At 44.4% G+C, this 18,094-nt stretch overlaps 1 protein-coding gene across 1 annotated transcript in view; it reads left to right on the top strand.

The window, feature by feature from the left end:
- LOC139370183 (slit homolog 1 protein-like) overlaps positions 1–18,094 on the top strand; it is a 126,238-nt gene that overhangs the window by 70,614 nt on the left and 37,530 nt on the right. Inside the window, exons 5-14 of the mRNA XM_071109520.1 lie at positions 2,680–2,751; positions 2,868–2,939; positions 3,261–3,332; positions 6,242–6,405; positions 7,032–7,179; positions 9,675–9,746; positions 12,998–13,069; positions 13,900–13,971; positions 16,068–16,211; positions 17,210–17,373. Coding sequence (XP_070965621.1) covers positions 2,680–2,751; positions 2,868–2,939; positions 3,261–3,332; positions 6,242–6,405; positions 7,032–7,179; positions 9,675–9,746; positions 12,998–13,069; positions 13,900–13,971; positions 16,068–16,211; positions 17,210–17,373 — 1,052 coding nt within the window. The remainder of the gene's footprint in view (positions 1–2,679; positions 2,752–2,867; positions 2,940–3,260; positions 3,333–6,241; positions 6,406–7,031; positions 7,180–9,674; positions 9,747–12,997; positions 13,070–13,899; positions 13,972–16,067; positions 16,212–17,209; positions 17,374–18,094) is intronic.

Genomic DNA, 18,094 nt, shown 5'->3' with positions numbered 1-18,094 from the left:
CTCCACACTGTCTGATCAACACTGTCTGCTCCACACTGTCTGCTCTACACTGTCTGCTCTACACTGATCAACACAGTCTCCTCCACACTGATCAACACTGTCTGCTCTACACTGTCTGCTCTACACTGATCAACACTGTCTGTTCCACACTGATCAACACTGTCTGCTCTACACTGATCAACACTGTCTGCTCCACACTGATCTACACTGTCTGCTCTACACTGTCTGCTCTACACTGATCAACACTGTCTTCTCCACACTGTCTGCTCCACACTGATCTACACTGTCTGCTCCACACTGATCTAAACTGTCTGCTCTACACTGATCAACACTGTCTGCTCCACACTGATCAACACTGTCTGCTCCACATTGATCAACACTGTCTGCTCCACACTGTCTGCTCCACACTGTTTGCTTTACACTGATCAACACTGTCTTCTCCACATTGATCAACACTTTCTGCTCCACATTGATCAAAACTGTCTGCTCCACACTGTCTGCTCCACACTGTCTGCTCTACACTGTCTGCTCTACACTGATCAACACTGTCTTCTCCACACTGTCTGCTCTACACTGATTTATACTGTCTGCTCTACACTTTCTGCTCCACATTGATCAACACTGTCTGCTCCACACTGTCTGCTCCACACTGTCTGCTCTACATTGTCTGCTCTACACTGATCAACACTGTCTGTTCCACACTGATCAACACTGTCTGCTCTACACTGATCAACACTGTCTGCTCCACACTGATCTACACTGTCTGCTCTACACTGTCTGCTCTACACTGATCAACACTGTCTTCTCCACACTGTCTGCTCCACACTGATCTACACTGTCTGCTCCACACTGATCTAAACTGTCTGCTCTACACTGATCAACACTGTCTGCTCCACACTGATCAACACTGTCTGCTCCACATTGATCAACACTGTCTGCTCCACACTGTCTGCTCCATACTGTTTGCTTTACACTGATCAACACTGTCTTCTCCACATTGATCAACACTTTCTGCTCCACATTGATCAAAACTGTCTGCTCCACACTGTCTGCTCCACACTGTCTGCTCTACACTGTCTGCTCTACACTGATCAACACTGTCTTCTCCACACTGTCTGCTCTACACTGATTTATACTGTCTGCTCTACACTTTCTGCTCCACATTGATCAACACTGTCTTCTCCACACTGTCTGCTCCACACTGATCTAAACTGTCTGCTCCACACTGATCAACACTGTCTGCTCCACACTGGTCAACACTGTCTGCTCCACAATTATCAACACTGTCTGCTCCACATTGATCAACACTGTCTGCTCCACACTGTCTGCTCCACACTGTCTGTTCCACACTGTCTGCTCAACACTGTGTGCTCACACTGTCTGCTCTACACTGTCTGCTCTACACTGATCAACACTGTCTCCTCCACACTGTCTGATCAACACTGTCTGCTCCACACGGTCTGCTCTACACTGATCAACACTGTCTGCTCTACACTGATCAACACTGTCTGCTCTACACTGATCAACACTGTCTGCTCAAACACTGATCAACACTGTCTGCTCTACACTGATCTATACTGTCTGCTCCACACGGATCAACACTGTCTGCTCTACACTGATCAACACTGTCTGCTCTACACTGATCTACACTGTCTGCTCCACACTGATCTACACTGTCTGCTCTACACTGATCTACACTGTCTGCTCCACACTGATCTACACTGTCTGCTCTACACTGATCTATACTGTCTGCTCTACACTGTTTGCTCTACACTGATCAACACTGTCTTCTCCACACTGATCAACACTGTCTGCTCCACACTGTCTGCTCCACACTGATCTACACTGTCTGCTCCACATTGATCTACACTGTCTGCTCCACATTGATCTACACTGTCTGCTCTACACTGATCTACACTGTCTGCTCCACACTGATCAACACTGTCTGCTCCACATTGATCTACACTGTCTGCTCTACACTGATCTACACTGTCTGCTCCACATTGATCTACACTGTCTGCTCTACACTGATCTACACTGTCTGCTCTACACCGATCTACATTGTCTGCTCCACACCGATCCACGCTGTCTGCGCTACACCGATCAACACTGTCTGCTCTACACCGATCAACACCGATCCACACTGTCTGATCCACACTGTCTGATCCACAGTGATCCACACTGTCTGCTCCACACCGATCCACACTGTCTGCTCCACACCAATCCACACTGATCCACACTGTCTGATCCACACTGTCTGATCCACACTGTCTGATCCACACCGATCCACACTGTCAAATCCACACTGATCCACACTGTCTGATCCACACTGTCTGATCCACACCGATCCACAATGTCTTATCCACACTGTCTGATCCACACTGTCTGATCCACACTGTCTGATCCACACCGATCCACACTGTCAAATCCACACTGATCCACAATGTCTGATCCACACTGTCTGATCCACACTGTCTGATCCACACTGTCTGATCCACACTGTCTGATCCACACTGTCTGATCCACACTGTCTGCTCCGTACTCTTCTTCTTTTCATAGCTCTTTTCTTTCTACATGAATTTCACATTGGAAAAGCTACACTTTGTTTAAATTGTCTTTCCTTCTTTTCCCATTTTTTTTCTCTCTCTCTCACCCCCTACCTCCCTCATTCCTTCTCAGGGACCTTAGTGACAATGCTATCCAAGCCATTCCCAGGAGAGCTTTCAGAGGGGCCACGGACATCAGGAACCTGTGAGTGACACACACACTCTCACACACACTCTCACTCTCTGTCTCTGTCTCTCTCTCTCTCTCTCTCTCTCTCTCTCTCTCTCATGGAAGCCATTATATGTGTTTTGTGTCTACAGTCAACTGGATAAGAACCACATCACTTGCATCGAGGAGGGGGCCTTCCGTGCTCTGAGAACTCTGGAGGTTCTGTGAGTATTATAGAGAGAGACTGTGTCTGTGTGCAGCTTTCTTCTCCTAAGGAATGACAACTAATATTCTCTCTCTCTCTCTCTCTCTCTCTATTGCTCTCTCTCTTTCTTTCTTTTCCTTTACCTCTGTCTTTCCCTCTCTCTCTCTCACTCACTCTGTCTCTTTCTCTCTTTCCCTCTCTCTCTTTCTCTCTCCCTCTTTCTCTCCCTTTCTCTTTTTCTCTCCCTCTCTCCCCCTCTCTCTCTCATTCCCTCTTTCATCCCTCTTTCCTCGCCCCTCTCTCTCTCTCTCTCTCTCTCTCTCTCTCTCTCTCTCGGCAGCACATTGAACAACAACAACATAAGCAGCATTCCAGTCTCCAGCTTCAACCACATGCCCAAATTACGCACCTTGTGAGTCCCTCTCTGCTCACTACTCAGTAGGACTGTCAGGGAACTCATGACACTTTGGTGCCGATTCAATATGTATTACGATTCTCACCATTCTAGATGTATTGTGATTCTCATGATTCTAGATGCATTGTGATTCTAGATGCATTGTGATTCTAGATGTATTGTGATTCTCATGATTCTAGATGCATTGTGATTCTAGATGTATTTTGATTCTCATGATTCTAGATGCATTGTGATTCTAGATGTATTGCGATTCTCACTATTCTAGATGAATTGCTATTCGATTCTGCAATTTGATTGTGATTTGATGTTCAAACCCAGATAACATGCACTGCCAGGGAACTCATGACACTTAGGTGGCCGACATATCAAACTGCGTGGGGAATATGTTGTTTGGGGAATGTTTCCCCATTGGGAAGATGTCAGAGAGACATCAGAATAGAATGTTGATGTCTGACCGACGCGTAAATGTTGTAGAACTGTAGAATGTAGAACTGTAGAATGTAGAACTGTAGAATGTAGAACTGTAGAATGTAGAACTCTAGAATGTAGAACTCTAGAATGTAGAACTGTAGAATGTAGAACTGTAGAATGTAGAACTCTAGAATGTAGAACTCTAGAATGTAGAACTCTAGAATGTAGAACTCTAGAATGTAGAACTCTAGAATGTAGAACTCTAGAATGTAGAACTGTACATCTGTAAGACGTCTTGGCAATGAGCGAACACTGTGTAAACGGCATCTTCCCAATGTACCCGGGAGACATCGAGCCCACGTTGGGCAGACGGGTGTGTGCTATCTGGGAACATATCGCTCGCTATGCGTCTGCTGCAGAGAGACCAGAGAGCAGGAGAACATTTTGTTTCGATTAGTTTTGGCGCAGCTACAGACGACTATCACTAGTTAACACTACCTGTTTTTTACAAATCCATACTTGGAGTCAAAGTATATTTACTGTATATAATGTCAAGAATAATATTGTGATATGCAACTATGTTTTTTCCCCATCACTACTACTCAGTGACACAGTTATTGTATAAACAGATCAGGATGAAGATACCCCTACAGGTGCAGATCTAGGATCAGGTCCCCCTTGTCCATGTGATCTAATTCATTATGATCTTAAAGGGAAAACTGATTGTAGACCAGTACTCCTACTCTGAGATGCTATAAGAATACGGACTTTGGTCACCCTTTCCGAAACTTATCCATTAGGGTGAAAACACAAAACTGACCTAAGATCAGTGTGGAAGAGTCTGAGTCTGACAGGCCACACATAGCCAACCAGCTCTCACAGTCTCATGTCAGAATTACACCTTCATCCATGTTTCCCAAACGTCAAATTTCAAAGTGTTTAAGCTTAAGTTCAGGCATTAACTCTGAATATTTAAATTAAGGGTTGTGTTCAGGTATTAACTCTGAATATTTAAGGTAAGGGATGTGTTCAGGTATTAACTCTGAATATTTAAATTAAGGGATGTGTTCAGGTATTAACTCTGAATATTTAAGGTAAGGGTTATGTTCAGGCATTAACTCTGAATATTTAAGGTAAGGGTTATGTTCAGGCATTAACTCTGAATATTTAAATTAAGGGATGTGTTCAGGTATTAACTCTGAATATTTAAGGTAAGGGATGTGTTCAGGCATTAACTCTGAATATTTAAGGTAAGGGTTATGTTCAGGTATTAACTCTGAATACTTAAATTAAGGGATGTGTTCAGGTATTAACTCTGAATATTTAAATTAAGGGATGTGTTCAGGTATTAACTCTGAATATTTAAATTAAGGGATGTGTTCAGGTATTAACTCTGAATATTTAAAGTAAGGGATGTGTTCAGGCATTAATTCCAAATTCTTAAAGATGCAATATGCAAAAATCGCTCCGCCATTTCCTGGTTGCTAAAATTCTAATAGTTTGCCTAATTTAAATGTATGTGATTTTAAATAAGCAAGTATATTGTATTTTCAGCTGTTTGAAGCAAAACCAAAAGTAAAAGACGCAAACATGTCATTTAGGCACGGGAAGCATAGAAGTAGTGCACATAGAACAGATCTACTGCTCCTTGGACTTGTTTCAATAACAATGTCTATGTGAATTTGGTCGGGGCACCCAAAAAGTGGCATATTACAGCTTTAAGGGCGTTAACTCTGAATGCTTCAGGTTTGAGATGGGCTTAAAACTAAAATATGAAGACCAACGTTCTATCAGTGGATTCGAACATGCAACCGTTGGAATCAGAGGCAGATGCCTACTGAAATGTGTCTGAGCCAACCGCTAGTGAGAAACACACTTCAGATACACACATCTTGTATGAATGCCTCTGTACACATAAACCAGTCAATCAGAGATGTAGCGCTGTCTCAGAAAAGGCCCAGCCTCTTGGGGGGGACCCAAACCCCCAGGCCCATTCTCAGGAGACTTGGTCCCCTTCCACCCACCACAGAAGGGTTGTGGGGGATTTGCTGGGACTTCAAGGCACCAAGCTCCTGTCAACAAACTGTCCAACGACAGACGCCCCTGGAAATCAAACTGTTAAGCCCCTGAAAATCACACACACACACACACACACACACACACACACACACCCACACCCACACCCACACCCACACACACACAACTAGAATCCCCTCCATTGTTGAAGCTGAGAGTTAGGGTTAGAGTATAGGGCTACAACAGTATGGGGGAAACTGGTTCAGACAGTGCGTGTGTGTGTGCAGATGATGGTTTGGAGTGAGAGTCTCAGTGAGAGATGGGTAAGGGATCCCCCCTCCTCTCCCTCTCTCTCTCCTAGTGGTTACCCTCTACGCCAACCTCTCTGTGTTTTTCAGAGGGTTGGGAAAGCACAATACACATTTCCTTTGACATCCTGGTACATTGGACAATAAACCTCCTTCTTCCTCTCCCTCCAGTCGTCTCCACTCTAACAGTCTGAGGTGTGACTGTCACCTGTCCTGGCTGTCTCCCTGGCTGAGACAGAGACCCACCCTGGGTCTGTACACACAGTGCAGCTCCCCTCCAACCCTCAGGGGACTCAACCTGGCTGAACTGCAGAAGAACGAGTTCACCTGCTCAGGTAAGACAGGGGTCAGAGGTTAGAGTGTAAAGTTTACCTGTAGAGGTCACCTGCTCAGGTAAGGCAGGGGTCAGAGGATAGAGTTTACCTGTAGCGGTCACCTGCTCAGGTAAGACAGGGGTCAGAGGTTAGAGGGTAGAGTTTACCTGTAGAGGTCACCTGCTCAGGTAAGACAGAGGTCAGAGGTTAGAGTGTAGAGTTACCTGTAGAGGTCACCTGCTCAGGTAAGGCAGGGGTCAGAGGATAGAGTTTACCTGTAGAGGTCACCTGCTCAGGTAAGACAGGGGTCAGAGGTTGGAGGGTAGAGTTTACCTGTAGAGGTCACCTGCTCAGGTAAGACAGAGGTTAGAGTTCACCAGCTGAGATACAGCACTAGATTTTGTGTGGAGCCTTTCTATGCCATGTCCTTCCCTTGGTATGACTTTTATTTACTGTCCAGAAATCACCTGGTATTTACATAGCAACTAATAATCATACAATAATACACAATAATCACTCTCTCTCATTCTAAACTCTCTATTTTTCTCTTTCTCTCTCGCTCTCTCCCTTTGTCTTTCTCGCTCTCTCTCTCTCGCTCTCTCTCTCTCTTTGTCTTTCTCTCTCTTTCTCTCACTCTCTCTCTCCAGGTCAGAGTGACAGTGCGTTTGTCCAGCCGTGTAGCCTGGCGTCTGGCTCCTGTCCTCCCATGTGTTCCTGTAGTAACAACATCGTAGACTGTAGAGGCAAGGGCCTCACTGCCATACCTGCTCACCTGCCTGAAGCCATGACTGAGATGTGAGTCCTGCACGCGGTCAGCATGACCACACACGGTCAACAAGACCACAAAGCTTTAACTATGGTTTATAAGATACGAGGTGGCCATACCTGCTCACCCCCTTGAAGCCATGACCGAGATCTGAGACCGTCGACATGGTCAGTTCATGCTCATCACCACACCATACAGAAAAACCGCACCACATACAATAACTGCACCATATAGAATAACCACACCATACAGAATAACCACACCATACAGAATAACCTCACCACATAGAATAACCATGCCATGTAGAATAACTACACCATGTAGAATAACCACACCATGTAGAATAACTACACCATAAAGAATAGCCACACCATGTAGAATAAATCCACCATGTAGAATAACCACACCATGTAGAATAACCACACCACGTAGAATAACCACACCATGTAGAATAACCACACCATGTAGAATAACCACACCACGTAGAATAACCACACCATGTAGAATAACCACACCACGTAGAATAACCACACCATGTAGAATAACCACACCACGTAGAATAACCACACCACGTAGAATAACCACACCATGTAGAATAACCACACCATGTAGAATAACCACACCATGTAGAATAACCACACCATGTAGAATAACCACAACATACAGAATAACCACACCATGTAGAATAACTACACCACGTAGAATAACCACACCACGTAGAATAACTACACCACTTGGAATAACCACACCACGTAGAATAACCACACCATGTAGAATAACTACACCACCTAGAATAACCACACCACGTAGAATAACCACACCACATATGACCATTCATACTGTTCATGGGCCATATAAATACTGTATAATCATCATGATTGTCATTGCATATTGATCTGGTGGCCCGCTGACCAATAAGATATCTCTGTGTGTCATTGGATATCCTGTATTAATATATGTATATGCTACAGTTTGTCCAATCAGATGAATATGTGGCCATCTGACCAGTAAGAGTTGATGTGTGTGTGTGTGTATCATTAATGCATCAGAGCTGCTCTAGAAAGGATATTTCTATTCCCTGACAGCAGCTTACCACACCGCCCCTCCACACCGACCATGTCCATATATGGACACTTAACCCTTGACTTTTACACAGGCTCATCTCTCAACTTAACATCTCCCTGGGTTTAACCTCTTAGACCTGAAGGACACACACACATGCACATGCAGGATCATACACACACACACACACACACACACACACACACACACACACACACACACACACACACACACACACACACACACACACACACACACACACACACACACACTCACACACACTCACACTCAGACAGGAGGGAGAGAAAAAGAGAGAGATGGTGAGAGGAGGATGAGGAAATAGTAGAATGTGTTTGAGGTTAGGGAGAGAGAGGGACTTTCTAACACTTTCTCAGAAGAATAACAGACAGAAGGAGAGACAGACAGAAGGAGAGAGAGAGAGAGAGAGACAGGAGCGAGACAGACAGAAGGAGAGAGGGGCAGACAGGAGGAGAGAGAGACAGACAGAAGGAGAGAGACAGACAGGAGGAGAGAGAGACAGACAGAAGGAGAGAGAAACAGACAGGAGAGAGACAGACAGAAGGAGAGAGAGACAGACAGAAGGAGAGAGAGACTGACAGAAGGAGAGAGAGACAGACAGAAGGAGAGAGAGACAGACAGAAGGAGAGAGAGACAGACAGAAGCAGAGAGAGACAGAAGCAGAGAGAGACAGACAGAAGCAGAGAGAGACAGACAGAAGCAGAGAGAGACAGACAGAAGCAGAGAGAGACAGACAGGAGAGAGACAGACAGAGGGGTTAGTAGTGTAATGCTGCAGTCTCTGAGTGGTTTGGCAGTTTAACAGGTGAGCATTCCCCTGGTCAGCTAACGGCTCCAGTCACACAAATATGTCAAACTGTGTCTGATACCCTCAACATTTCCTGTCTCTCACACACACAGAGAGAGAAAGAGAGACTAACCTACGTTTCTCCTATATCTTACATGGGTGTAATTTGAATGAATCTCATTGCCAATGGGTCTCTCCCCCTCCCTTCTCCTCCCCTCTGTCTCCCGCCCTTCTCCTCCCCTCTGTCTCCCGCCCTCTCTCTTTTTTCCTCCCCTCACTCTCTCCCTTTTCCTTCCCTCACTCTCTCCCCTTTCTTTCCCTCACTCTCTCCCTTTTCATTCCCTCACTCTCTCCATTTTCCTTCCCTCACTCTCTCTCTTTTCCTCCCCTCACTCTCTCCCTTTTCCTCCCCTCACTCTCTCCCTTTTCCTCCCCTCACTCTCTCCCTTTTCCTTCCCTCACTCTCTCCCTTTTCATTCCCTCACTCTCTCCATTTTCCTTCCCTCACTCTCTCCCCTTTCCTTCCCTCACTCTCTCCCTTTTCCTCCCCTCACTCTCTCCCTTTTCCTTCCCTCACTCTCTCCCTTTTCCTCCCCTCACTCTCTCCCTTTTCCTTCCCTCTTTCTCTCCCTCCTAGTCGTCTGGAGCAGAATGGCATCAAGTCAGTTCCTCCTGGGGCCTTCACCTCCTACAAGAAGCTGCGCAGAATGTAACTAGTCAACCCCCTTTACTTAACATATACCAACGACCTTCCTTGTGCCTCATCTGAAACTCAAGCTGCTATGTTTACAGATGATACTGCAATGTATACAACAAGACAATCGGTTCAACAGGTACAGCAAGTTCTACAAGTAGATCTGGGAAATATCAGGGATTGGGTTTGCCAGAACAAATTTGTTTTGCACACCAAGAAACCTATGGTTATGTTGGTCTGTTCCACCAGGAAAAGGCCAACACAGCATGGGATGCAATTAAGTATGGGGGAGTACAAATTGAGGAAGTGGTAGAAACCAACTGAGGGGTGCAGCTAGACAACTGCTTATCGTGGTCGTCTCAAATAGCTCATCTATGTAAAAATGTCAAATAAAACTGCATGCATGATCAGAAGGATATAATATTTACTGGGAAAGATTCTTAAGAAAACAGCCCAAGCATTAATTGGGAGTCAGGTAAACTACTGTTCTGTGGTCAAACAACCCAAGCATTAATTGGGAGTCAGGTAATCTACTGTTCTGTGGTCAAACAACCCAAGCATTAATTGGGAGTCAGGTAATCTACTGTTCTGTGGTCAAACAACCCAAGCATTAATTGGGAGTCAGGTAAACTACTGATCTGTGGTCAAACAACCCAAGCATTAATTGGGAGTCAGGTGATCTACTGTTCTGTGGTCAAACAACCCAAGCATTAATTGGGAGTCAGGTAATCTACTGTTCTGTGGTCAAACAACCCAAGCATTAATTGGGAGTCAGGTGAACTACTGTTCTGTGGTCAAACAACCCAAGCATTAATTGGGAGTCAGGTGATCTACTGTTCTGTGGTCAAACAACCCAAGCATTAATTGGGAGTCAGGTAATCTACTGTTCTGTGGTCAAACAACCCAAGCATTAATTGGGAGTCAGGTGAACTACTGTTCTGTGGTCAAACAACCCAAGCATTAATTGGGAGTCAGGTAATCTACTGTTCTGTGGTCAAACAACCCAAGCATTAATTGGGAGTCAGGTGAACTACTGTTCTGTGGTCAAACAACCCAAGCATTAATTGGGAGTCAGGTGAACTACTGTTCTGTGGTCAAACAACCCAAGCATTAATTGGGAGTCAGGTAATCTACTGTTCTGTGGTCAAACAACCCAAGCATTAATTGGGAGTCAGGTAATCTACTGTTCTGTGGTCAAACAACCCAAGCATTAATTGGGAGTCAGGTGAACTACTGTTCTGTGGTCAAACAACCCAAGCATTAATTGGGAGTCAGGTGAACTACTGTTCTGTGGTCAAACAACCCAAGCATTAATTGGGAGTCAGGTGAACTACTGTTCTGTGGTCAAACAACCCAAGCATTAATTGGGAGTCAGGTGAACTACTGTTCTGTGGTCAAACAACCCAAGCATTAATTGGGAGTCAGGTGAACTACTGTTCTGTGGTCTGGGGAAATGCATCAGCATGTGAAGTTAGGAGGCTGCAGATTGAACAGAACAAAGCAGAAAGGATTGTTTTAAGGTGGAGATGTGGTTCTTCTGTTGGAGTCACGATCAACGCTCTTGGTTGGTCATTAAGCAACAAGATAAGTGAAGAATAAAAAACACGGTGGTTTATTTCACAATGTACACCATTTAAAACAGCCAAACTCTCTTCAGATGGTAAGAGACAGACATTCAGTCAATACTAGGAATAGATTGTCCACCATTTAAAACAGCCAAACTCTCTTCAGATGGTAAGAGACAGATATTCAGTCAATACTAGGAATAGATTGTCCCCCATTTAAAACAGCCAAACTCTCTTCAGTTGGTAAGAGACAGATATTCAGTCAATACTAGGAATAGATTGTCCCCCATTTAAAACAGCCAAACTCTCTTCAGTTGGTAAGAGACAGATATTCAGTCAATACTAGGAATAGATTGGCCACCATCTATGTGTTATCCAGACAGAAAAGAGAAATAGGCAAAATAACATTTTATTTAGTACAATAAAGAAATATAATAATTTATCTGTGCAAACCAGAAGCCTTTCAATATATAAAATCAAGTAATACTTTAGAACCATTTAAATATAATAAATTGGAAGGTTGTGCAGGACTATGGTTGACTATGGTCGTCTTTTTAGACTGTTAGAGAGTATTTATCTGGTCAATATGTCAGTGTATTATTTCTGTTTGTAACAGTGTGTAACATGTGAAAATATGATCCTATTATAATTTTTTTTTTTTTTTTAAATTACGTTTAAGGACTCTTAGATTAGTCCTAATGAGCACTAAAAGATATCCTAATAAAATCAAATACAACCTCTGACCTTCCACCTTTGACCTCTACACACACCCCCCTAACCCCCTGTCTCCTACCCTACAGAGTATTATATACAGTAAGAATCTTATCTGTTATCTGCTACTGGTTTTTGGAGCCCTTTAGTTGAACTCTCTGTGAGCCAGGGTGAGGGGGGGTTTAAGGCAGGATGAGGGGTAGGAAGTGGAGGGTTAGTGTGTGTGTGTGTGTGTGCACACGTTTGAATTTCATCATTCTGTTAAAGTACCGTTTCGTTTAGGCAGTTTAAACACTTGATCGATGTATATATCATAGAAGAGTGTAATTGTCTTTGGGACAGCTGTTTGTAGTCAAGACTTTAGTGTTTTTTACATATAATGTTTTTGTTGTACTGTATGTGTTTACAGTTTGGTTTAATGTTGTGTTAGTGTCTGTAAGTTGTTTTGTCTGAAACGCTGTTCCCCCTGCTGCTATTGGACCAGGTCTCTCTTGGAAAAGAGATGTTATCTCAATGAGAAAAAACCTGTATTATATAAAGTTTTTTTTTTTGAAGAAAAAAAAAGTGCCATCTAATCCAGGAGAGGGTTTGGACCTCTGAGGCCCAACACAGGAGCTCTTCTGTGGGCTAGAACCCAGGAGACCTCCCCTTAGTCTGGTCCTCTTGTGGTTTTTCTCTTCTGCATGGTTTATATCATCTCCCCAAGGTTGTAGGATGCATTTACAGTGTCTGCTGCATCCCAAATCAGAAATGGCATCATATTCTCTATATAGGGCACTACTTTGACCAGACTCCTATTTGGCCTGGTCATAAGTAGTGCACTATATAGTGAATAGTGGCCTGGCCCAAGGTAGTGCACTATATAGTGAATAGTGTGCCATTTAGGAAGCAGACCCTAAAGGAGATGTCATTAAGTGGCGACGTCGGAGAGAGTGTGAGGTCAAAGGTCATGGTTCTCACTGTAACACTGTTGTTGTTCCTTCTTTCCAGAGATCTGAGTAACAATCAGATATCAGAGATTGCTCCTGATGTTTTCCAAGGCCTGAGAGCCCTCAACTCACTGTGAGTCTGTTTGCATCAATCTGTGTCTGTGTGTCGCCATCAGTGTGTGTGTAGCCATTAGTGTCTGTGTGTCGCCATCAGTGTGTGTGTCGCCATCAGTGTGTGTCTGTGTGTCGCCATCAGTGTCTGTGTGTCGCCATCAGTGTGTGTGTCGCCATCAGTGTGTGTGTCGCCATCAGTGTGTGTGTTTGTCGCCATCAGTGTGTGTGTTTGTCGCCATCAGTGTGTGTGTCTGTGTGTGTGTGTCGCCATCAGTGTGTGTGTCTGTCTTTCTCTCTTTATGTCTGTGTATCTGTCAGTCTGTGTGTCTGCCAGTCTGTGTGTACTAACGTATGTGTTGACATGTCTCTGTCTGTGTTATACACATATGTAGCATATACATGATCATGAGGGAGTGTGTGTGTACATATCATTGTGAATAATGTATAGGGTTTATATAGAGTTAAACAGACAGTCTTTATTTTATGTGTCCTACTGAATCAGCCTCAATGGGAGGTCTGGGAGACAGTGTGTGTGTTTGTTTTCTGTGGGGGTCCAGGGGAGGAGGGGGGGTTGGTAGTTGGTAAGTGTCCCCTTAGGGGATAGCCCTGTCTGGGATGAATGGGACTGTGCCGTGCTTTTTAGTCTGGGTGTGTTCCAGTTCCCTCTTATGAGTGATATGAGCCAGATGGGGCAACAGAATCCTGAGCTCCATGTTGTCTAGTATTGGCATGGTGTTACTGGTAGAGTACTGAGTCTTATTCTATATGGTCTCTACAGGGTCCTGTATGGTAGTATTGTCATGGTGTTACTGGTAGAGTACTGAGTCTTATTCTATATGGTCTCTACAGGGTTCTGTATGGTAATAAGATCACAGATCTCCCCAGAGGACTGTTTGAGGGTCTCGGCTCTCTAGAACTGCTGTAAGTAAAATTCTGTCTACTTCCTAGATCATACCCTATTCCCTATGTAGTGCACTGTACTGTCTACTTCCTAGATCATACCCTATGTAGTGCACTATACTGTCTACTTCCTAAATCATACCCCATTCACTATGTAGTGCACTATACTGTCTACTTCCTAAATCATACCCTATGTAGTGCACTATACTGTCTACTTCCTAAATCATACCCCATTCCCTATGTAGTGCACTATACTGTCTACTTCCTATATCATACCCTATGTAGTGCACTATACTATATACTTCCTATATCATACCCTATGTAGTGCACTGTACTGTCTACTTCCTAGATCATACCCTATGTAGTGCACTGTACTGTCTACTTCCTAGATCATACCCTATGTAGTGCACTGTACTGTCTACTTCCTAGATCATACCCTATTCCCTATGTAGTGCACTGTACTGTTCACTTCCTAAAGCATACCCTATTCCCTATGTAGTGCACTGTACTGTCTACTTCCTATATCATACCCTATGTAGTGCACTATACTGTCTACTTCCTATATCATACCCTATGTAGTGCACTGTACTGTCTACTTCCTATATCATACCCTATTCCCTATGTAGTGCACTGTACTGTCTACTTCCTAGATCATACCCTATCCCCTATGTAGTGAACTGTACTGTCTACATCCTAGATCATACACTATTCCCTGTGTAGTGCACTATCCTAAATCACACCCTATTCCCTATGTATTTCACTATACTGTCTACTTCCTAGATCATACCCTATTTCCTATGTAGTGCACTGTACTGTCTACATCCTAGATCATACACTATTCCCTGTGTAGTACACTATACTGTCTACATCCTAGATCATACACTATTTCCTATGTAGTACACTATACTGTCTACATCCTAGATCATACACTATTCCCTGTGTAGTGCACTATCCTAAATCACACCCTATTCCCTATGTATTTCACTATACTGTCTACTTCCTAGATCATACCCTATTTCCTATGTAGTGCACTGTACTGTCTACTTCCTAGATCATACACTATTCCCTGTGTAGTACACTATACTGTCTACATCCTAGATCATACACTATTTCCTATGTAGTACACTATACTGTCTACATCCTAGATCATACACTATTCCCTGTGTAGTGCACTATCCTAAATCACACCCTATTCCCTATGTATTTCACTATACCGTCTACATCCTAGATCATACCCTATTTCCTATGTAGTGCACTGTACTGTCTACATCCTAGATCATACACTATTCCCTGTGTAGTGCACTATCCTAAATCACACCCTATTCCCTATGTATTTCACTATACTGTCTACTTCCTAGATCGTACCCTATTTCCTATGTAGTGCACTGTACTGTCTACATCCTAGATCATACACTATTCCCTGTGTAGTACACTATACTGTCTACATCCTAGATCATACACTATTTCCTATGTAGTACACTATACTGTCTACATCCTAGATCATACACTATTCCCTGTGTAGTGCACTATCCTAAATCACACCCTATTCCCTATGTATTTCACTATACTGTCTACTTCCTAGATCATACCCTATTTCCTATGCAGTGCACTATACTGTCTACTTCATAAATCATACCCTATTCCCTATGTAGTGCACTGTACTGTCTACTTCCTAGATAATACCCTATTCCCTATGTAGTACACTATACTGTCTACATCCTAGATCATACCCTATTCCCTGTGTAGTGCACTATCCTAAATTATACCCTATTCCCTATGTAGTGCACTATACTGTGTACTTCCTATATCATTCCCTATGTAGTGCACTAATTTTGACCAGAGCCTGATATACAGTATGTGCTTTTAGTTTAGGAACAGAACTTCCCTCCCTCCCTCCCTCCCTCCCTCCCTCCCTCCCTCCCTCCCTCCCTCCCTCCCTCTCTCTCTCTATCTCTCTCCCTACATCCCCCTATCTCTCCTTCTCTATCGCTCTCTCTCTCTCTCTCCCTCCCTCTCTCTCTCCCTCCCTCTCTCCCTCTCTCTCTCTCTCTCTCTCTCTCTCTCTCTCTCGTCTCTCTCTTCATCCTCACTCTCTCCCCTCTCTGTCTCTCTCCCAGTCTCCTGAATGCCAATAAGATCCACTGTATTCGAGCCACAGCCTTCCAGGACCTAGAGAATCTAGCTCTGCTGTCTCTTTACGACAACAAGATCCAGACCCTGGCTAAAGGAACCTTCTCACCCCTTCACAGTATACAGACACTGTGAGTCTCTCACACACACACACACACACACACGCACACATGCACACACACCTTCACACCCCCACACAGTATACAGACACTGTGAGTCTCTCTCACACACACACACACACACACACGCACACATGCACACACACCTTCACACCCCCACACAGTATACAGACACTGTGAGTCACACACACACACGCATGGATGCACACACACCTTCACACAGTATACAGACACTCTGGTATGCATAGGTGTACTGTCAAATACAATACCCAAACAGGCATAAATACATGTTCAATCCTTCATACTGATGCATACAGATGAAGTCCTCACATTCATATAGTATTAGAGCAGGTCTGTTCTATGACGGTTCTGGCGGGCCCAAACACTTCTGCTTTTATCCTCTCCTTGTAATAAGGGACTAATTCAGACCTGGGACACCGGGGGAGTGCAATTAACTACCAGGTAGAAACAAAACCAGAAGTGGTTGGGGAGACGAGGACCTGGAATCAATTCACTACCAGGTAGAAACAAAACCAGAAGTGGTTCGGGAGACGAGGACCTGGAATCAATTAACTACCAGGTAGAAACAAAACCAGAAGTGTTTGAGGAGACCAGGACCTGGAATCAATTAACTACCAGGTAGAAACAAAACCAGAAGTGGTTGGGGAGACGAGGACCTGGAATCAATTAACTACCAGGTAGAAACAAAACCAGAAGTGGTTGGGGAGACGAGGACCTGGAATCAATTAACTACCAGGTAGAAACAAAACCAGAAGTGTTTGAGGAGACGAGGACCTGGAATCAATTAACTACCAGGTAGAAACAAAACCAGAAGTGGTTGGGGAGAACAGGACCTGGAATCAATTAACTACCAGGTAGAAACAAAACCAGTAGTGTTTGAGGAGACCAGGACCTGGAACCAATTAACTACCAGGTAGAAACAAAACCAGAAGTGGTTGGGCCCTCCATATTCTTTTAAAATCTGACCTCTGACCCCTCTCTCCCCCTAGTCACCTGGCCCAGAACCCGTTTGTGTGTGACTGTAACCTGAAATGGCTGGCAGACTACCTGAGGTCCAACCCCATAGAGACCAGCGGTGCCCGCTGTGCCAGCCCACGCAGACTGGCCAACAAACGCATCGGGCAGATCAAGAGCAAGAAGTTCCGCTGCTCTGGTGTGTGTCTGTCTCTGTCTGTGGTCATCTGACGTGTGTGTGTGTGTGTGTGTCTGCAGTGTGTGTGTGTGTGTCTAGCTACATCACCTTGTTCCAACTTATGCCAGGCTCCGTCCCAGCACACACACGGCACTCTTTCCCTTCATCTGCTAGCGTTATCTGCCAGCATTATCTGCCAGCGTTATAGGCCAGCATTATCTGCCAGCGTTATAGGCCAGCATTATCTGCCAGCGTTATAGGCCAGCATTATCTGCCAGCGTTATAGGCCAGCATTATCTGCTAGTGTTATAGGCCAGCATTATCTGCCAGCGCTATAGGCCAGCATTATCTGCCACCGTTATAGGCCGGCATTATCTGCCAGCGTTATAGGCCAGCATTATCTGCCAGCGGTATAGGCCAGCATTATCTGCTAGTGTTACAGGCCAGCATTATCTGCCAGCGTTACGGGCCAGCATTATCTGCCAGTGTTATGGGCCAGCATTATCTGCCAGCGTTATAGGCCAGCATTATCTGCCAGCTTTATAGGCCAGCATTATCTGCCAGCGTTATCTGCCAACCCAGCTCCAGTGAAACCAGTAACGGCTCCTTGATCTGTGTGCTTTAGAGCTGGTACAGGTTATGACAGGTTATAAGGCATTACGTAGAGTCATGTTAAACCATGATACCATGGAGATGACGTGTTGTTTTCTGTTTCATATATAACTGCGTTACAGGGCCAGGA

This window comes from Oncorhynchus clarkii, chromosome 17 (genome assembly GCF_045791955.1).
Source record: "Oncorhynchus clarkii lewisi isolate Uvic-CL-2024 chromosome 17, UVic_Ocla_1.0, whole genome shotgun sequence".
In the NCBI taxonomy this organism is placed as follows: Eukaryota; Metazoa; Chordata; class Actinopteri; order Salmoniformes; family Salmonidae; genus Oncorhynchus; species Oncorhynchus clarkii.
Note: the sequence above shows the minus strand (reverse complement) of the source record. Positions and strands in the feature narration are given on the sequence as shown.